The sequence below is a fragment of the Emiliania huxleyi genome, assembly GCF_000372725.1.
Source record: "Emiliania huxleyi CCMP1516 unplaced genomic scaffold EMIHUscaffold_588, whole genome shotgun sequence".
NCBI classification, from domain to species: domain Eukaryota; phylum Haptophyta; order Isochrysidales; family Noelaerhabdaceae; genus Emiliania; species Emiliania huxleyi.
Genome location: NW_005197587.1, coordinates 45047 through 50446, shown reverse-complemented (window position 1 = coordinate 50446; position 5400 = coordinate 45047). Strand labels below are relative to the sequence as shown.

Sequence of the window (5400 nt, the reverse complement as noted above, 5' to 3'; positions counted from 1 at the left end):
CAGCTTTGTGCAGCGCAGCGAGCGAGCAGCGCCGCACCAGGCAGACGCATGGCGTACTCAGCCAGCCGTGAGGCGGAGGCAGGCCGAGTGAGCGCGAACCGCGCGGGAGGCCATGCCCCGCGCACCGGCGAGCGATGGCCTTCTGTCTGCCCGCCCAATGGGTGGCAGTTGCCTCTGCTGCTGTGGCATGCCTTACGGCTGCGACTGGCCGGCGCCTCGGCGCGTCACGCCTTCTCGCCCGCCACCGTGGCCTCTTGATCCCTCTCGGCTTCTCGGATCGCATCCCGTCGTTGTCTCACCCTGTCTGCTGCCGGCACGAACCTCTCCGGGCTGCCTCGCGTCCTTTGTGGCAAGATCCGCGTCGGGGAAGGCCGATCCCTAGGTGCATCCCCGGCTCGGGGTGCGCTCGCCTGCTGTGGCGGCTGCCGCCCCCTCGCCGCCAATCCGTCTTCTCGCCTCCTCTTCTCACGGACCACAGGGGCTGCACAACAAAAGCACACAAACACTCCCTGTCCCTGCATGGCTTGGCGTAGACGCGTCCTCATCCCTTCCTCCGCCTCTCCTTCCACCCGCTCCGAAATCCGTTCCAGGATGGCGCTAACCACCTCTTCAGCCACTCCCGTAGCCGCAGGTCCGTCTTCCGGCTTGACGTGGAACAGTGTGCGAAATTTACCGCCGCACCCATGACAGGCGGCTAGCGTGGGGAAGCGCTCCATCCCGAGCGACTCGAGAGGGATCCCCACCGCTTGCCAGTGGCGCGTCACTTGTATCGCCCGCTGCTTGGCCACCCGGGCCACCATCCTCAGGGCGCCTCCCTCCATCCCGAGCAGCGCACCCGCCATCTCCGCCTCCGCCATTCCCACTAGTCGCAGAAACCGGGGGAGGGCGGCCGGCACCGCTCCGTCGGGGACGGCCTCCTCCGGGGCCTCTCCCGCAAGCCCGTGTAGCACTTGCAGCGTTTCTGCCGCGTCCTTCGCCTCCTCCCCACCCCCCACGGCCCCGTCCGACAAAGATAGGAACGACAGGGAGTCGGGTTGCCAGCGCACCACCCTCCATGGTGCCATGAAGTCCACCACCCCGCAACACGTCTGCGCAGTCCACGCCAGCGTCCGCCGGACCCCGCCCCCATACCACGTGGGGGCCCACATCGTTGGTGCGCCGGTCCCCCGCCCACCGGTGCCGCCCGCTAAGAAGGCGAGTCGCCGCAGCGCCTCGGTGCCCATCGTTCGAGCCACGTCATCCCTCCTCGGCGCAAAGAGGAGCACTCTGACGTGCCGAGGATTCATCAGCCGGCTGTGACGGCGGAGCACTCCCGGTTGACGGCACCTCGGTGGGCGGAGGGGGTCCTCTCCACCCCCTGCCCAGGCGTGGGTGTTCGCGTACACCGACTCCGTGGCGTTGGCCCATCCCGCCGCGTGTCCAAAGGCGAGTGTCCCGGCCGGGAAGAAGAGCACCGCGTCCACTGCCGCCCCATTACTGCTCAGGTTCTGATAGGCGCAGAACAGTTTTTTTTGAGAGAGAGAGAGAGGAGATTGCTGGCGCGTCTGGGGTGCGTGCCCCTCCGCCCGCGTAAAGAGCCGGAACCACTGGCCCATGGTGTTTGCTGATTCCCAAAGCGGTGTTGCGGCGCCGACGAGCGGTGGCGTGGCAGCCCCCGACGCGGTCGTGCTGGCGGCGGAGCATGGCGAGGAGGAGGCGGTGCTGGCGTGGCTTGACGGCGGCGGGCGGGCCGACGCGACGTACGAGAGAGACGAGGTGAGCGGCCTCACGCTGCTGATGGACGCCGCCATGCACGGCCAGGAGCGGGTGGTCGAGTTGCTGCTGCGGCACGGCGCGGAGATCAACCTGCAGAGCAGCGTCGGCGACACCGCGCTGATGTTCGCCGCCTACTACGGCCACGAGCGGGTGGTCCACTTGCTGATTCGGCACGGCGCGGAGATCAGCTTGCAGGACAGCGGTGGCTTCACCGCGCTGATGCTCGCCGCCCTCTTCGACCGCCCCGCCGTCGTGCGGCGTTTGTTGCGGGCGGGCGCAGACACGGCGGCGCGCACGGTTATCGGCAAGACGGCGCTGCAGATGGCCAAGGAGGAGGGCCACGCCGAGTGCGTCGAGGCCTTCAAGAAGCACGTCCAGGAGGTGTTGGCGAGACGGCCCCCGGCGACGGCAGCCGGCGGCGAAGGCGCAGGCGGCGTTTCCCCCGGCGGCGCTTCCTCGGCTGGATCGAGAGTCGCGGAGACGCTATCTCCAGCGGTGGCGGCGGAGCGGGCGTCGAGCAGTGCCGCGGCAGCCCCCGATGCGCTCATCGCAGCAGCGGAGGGTGGCGAGGAGGAGGCGGTGCTGGCGTGGCTCGAGGGCGGCGGGCGGGTCGACGCGACGTACGAGAGAGGCGGGGCGAGCGGCATCACGCTGCTGATGGGCGCCGCCATGTACGGCCAGGAGCGGATAGTCGAGCTGCTGCTCCGGCGCGGGGCGAAGATGCAGACCAGCGTCGGCTGGACCGCGCTGATGATCGCCGCCTTCTTCAACCGCCCCGCCGTCGTGCGGCGCTTGCTGCGGGCGGGCGCAGACGCGGCGCCTACCTTTGACGGCAAGACGGCGCTGCAGCTGGCCAAGGATGCGGGCCATGCCGAGTGCGTCAAGGTCTTGGCTGAGGCGGCGGCGGCGGAGGGCCGGGCAGGGGCCGGCGCTTGCTCGGGCGCGGCAGCGGCAGCTGAGGACGCGCCGCTGCTTGGGCAGCGAGTCGTGTTCGGCGGGCTCTCCTCCCGCCCCGAGCTGAACGGGCGCCTGGGCGTGGCGCGGAGCTTCGAGGGCGGGCGGTACGCGGTTGCGCTCGAGGGCGGCGGCGAGAGCGTGCGGGTGCGGCCGAGTAATCTGTCGGCAGCGGCGGCGGCGGGGCGGGCGTCGAGCGGTGTCGTGGCAGCCCCCGATGCGGTCGTGGCAGCGGCTCATCGAGGCGATGAGGAGGCGGTGCTGGCGTGGCTCGACAGTAGCGGGCGGGTCGACGCGACGTATGAGAGCGGCGACATGTGCGGCATCACGCTGCTGATGGGCGCCGCCCGCAGCGGCCACGAGCGGGTGGTCGACTTGCTGCTTCAGCGCGGCGCGGAGATCAACCTGCAGAACAGCAGAGGCGGCACTGCGCTGATGGACGCCGCTTGCCAAGGCCACGAGCGGGTGGTCGAGCTGCTGCTGCAGCACGGCGCTGATGTCAACTTGCAGGACATCAAAGGCTTCACCGCGCTGATGTTCGCCGCTATCTTCAACCGCCCCGCCGTCGTGCGGCGCTTGCTGCGGGCGGAAGCAGACGTGGCGCCTACTGTTGCCGGCAGGGCGGCGCTTCAGTTTGCCCAGGGGAAGGGCCACGCCGAGTGTGTGCGCGCGTTCGAGGAGCACTCGTCGACCGCAGCAGAGGCGGAGGGGGAGACGGCGGTCGCAGAATCAGCCGAACAGGCAGCGGCGGCCACGCGCGAGGCGGCAGCGGCTGCGGAGGCGGCGGAGGCGCGCGATGCTGCCGAGGCGGCGCTGCGTGAGGCGGTTGAGGCGTGCGAGCGAGGCGATGCTGATCTCGAGGCGCTCAGGGCGGCGATCAACGCGAACACCCAGGCCGCCGACGGTTCGGAGGCGCTGCAGGTGGCGCGGCGGCTGCGCGACGAGATGGCCAAGGCACTGAAGCGGCAGCGGCAGAAGGAGAAGGTTGCGGCGAGGCAGGCGGAGGCAGCGGCGCGGGTGGTGGAGGAGGCTCGAGCGGCAGAGGAGGCGAGGGCGGCGTTAGCCGCGGAGGCTTCTGCATCAGAGGCTGCTGTAGCAGAGGCTGCTGTAGCAGAGGCTGCTGTAGCAGAGGCTGCTGCAGCACGGGCGGCGGTGAGGGCAGCGGCGGCGGAGGCGGCGCGGGCAAGAGAGGAGGCAGCGCGGGTGGCGGAGGAAGCGGCCGCGGCGCGGGCAAGAGAGGAAGCGAGGGAGAGGGAGGAGGCGAGGATTAGGGAGGCGGCGGCAGCGGAGACGGCGGCAGTGGAGGCGGCGGCAGCAGAGGCGGCAGCAGAGGCGGCAGCAGAGGCGGCGTCGAGTGTCGCCGCCCTCGCCGCCGCCGCCGCGCCGCCCGCCGCCGTCCCTCTCGACGAGCTCATCGCGGCGACTGACGGTTTTGACGAGGCGCGCAAGGTGGGCGAGGGCGGCTTCGGGCGCGTCTACCGCGCCGACGCGCTGCCGTCGCTGCCGTGCGTCGCTTGCGGGTTCGCGGTCAAGACGGCGTTGGTCGGTGTCGGCGCCCAAGGCCTCGCCGAGCTGCAGAGCGAGGTACGCACGCTCAGCGCAGCGTGCCACCGGTCCCTGCTCCCTCTCCTCGGCGCTTGCTTGGCACCGGCGAGAGCGTGCCTCGTCTACCCCCTCTGCCGCGGCGGCAGCCTCGAGGACCGCCTCTACCGCGCTCCAGCCGCACTGCAGCGGCTCCGCATGCTCGGCTTCGAGACGCCGCCTCCGCCGCTCTCCTCCGCCGCACGGCTCCGCGTGCTGCGCGACGCCGCGAGCGCGCTGCATTACTTGCACACGCTCTCTCCGATGATCCTGCACCGCGATGTTTCGGCGGGCAACATCCTGCTCGACGAGCGCGGCAACGGCTACCTCGCCGACGTGGGCCTCGCGCGCGCGGCAGAGGCGACGGCCGGCGGCAACCAGCAGGTGTCGCACCTGTCGACGCAGCGTATCTTTGGCAAGCCAGGCTACATGGACCCGATCATCACGCAGGATGGCCAGGCCAGCGTGCTGACCGACGGCTATGCGCTCGGCATCACGCTGCTCGTCGCCCTGACCGGCCGCGGCGCTCTGGGTTTGCTCAACGCGTGCGAGGATGAATTGGAAGAGCCCGACACGGCGGAGCGCATCGCGGCTGCCGACGCGGGCTGGTCGGCGGCGCAGGCCGAGGAGCTGGCGCGGCTCGTGGTCGGGCTGGCATACGAGCGGAAGAAGAAGCGGATGCCGCTCGCAGAGGCGCTGCCGCGGCTGGAGGCGCTAGTCGAAGCGGCGGGGGAGGTGGAGGAGACGGCTGGGGCCGAGGAGCGCCAGTGCGACCTCTGCTACGACGCGCCGCGCTCGGTCCGCTTCGCGTGCGGCCACGCTCTGTACTGCGAGGCATGTGCGCCGCGCGTGCTGGAGCGCGACACCAACTGCCCGGCCTGCCGCCAGCCGGCGCTGCCCATCGCCGCAACTGGGCGGCTGGTGGCGGCGCAGGCGACGTTTGTCCACCAGCCGCCCTCGCGCCCCGCGCCCCAGGCTCAGCCCGTGGGCGCCACGGAGGCGGTCGGTAGGCGAGGGGGGAGAGGGGGGCGCGGTGGGCGCGATGGGCGGGGTGGGCGGGGTGGGCGGGGTGGGCGTGGGAGGCCACGGGACGAGGGGCGTGGCGCGTAA

At 71.4% G+C, this 5400-nt stretch overlaps 2 protein-coding genes across 2 annotated transcripts; both read left to right on the top strand.

Moving 5' to 3' along the window:
* Positions 1 to 4371: 4371 nt before the first annotated feature.
* EMIHUDRAFT_57320 (hypothetical protein) lies at positions 4372 to 4821 on the top strand (the record flags this gene model as incomplete). The annotated part of the gene is made up of 1 exon (XM_005764608.1): positions 4372 to 4821. A coding segment is annotated over one exon (450 nt), but the record flags the coding sequence as incomplete, so codon positions are not given.
* Positions 4822 to 4968: 147 nt separating this feature from the next.
* Positions 4969 to 5400, top strand: EMIHUDRAFT_316897 (hypothetical protein; the record flags this gene model as incomplete). The annotated part of the gene is made up of 1 exon (XM_005764607.1): positions 4969 to 5400. The coding sequence occupies one exon, from the start codon at positions 4969 to 4971 to the stop codon at positions 5398 to 5400; it is 432 nt and encodes a 143-aa protein (XP_005764664.1).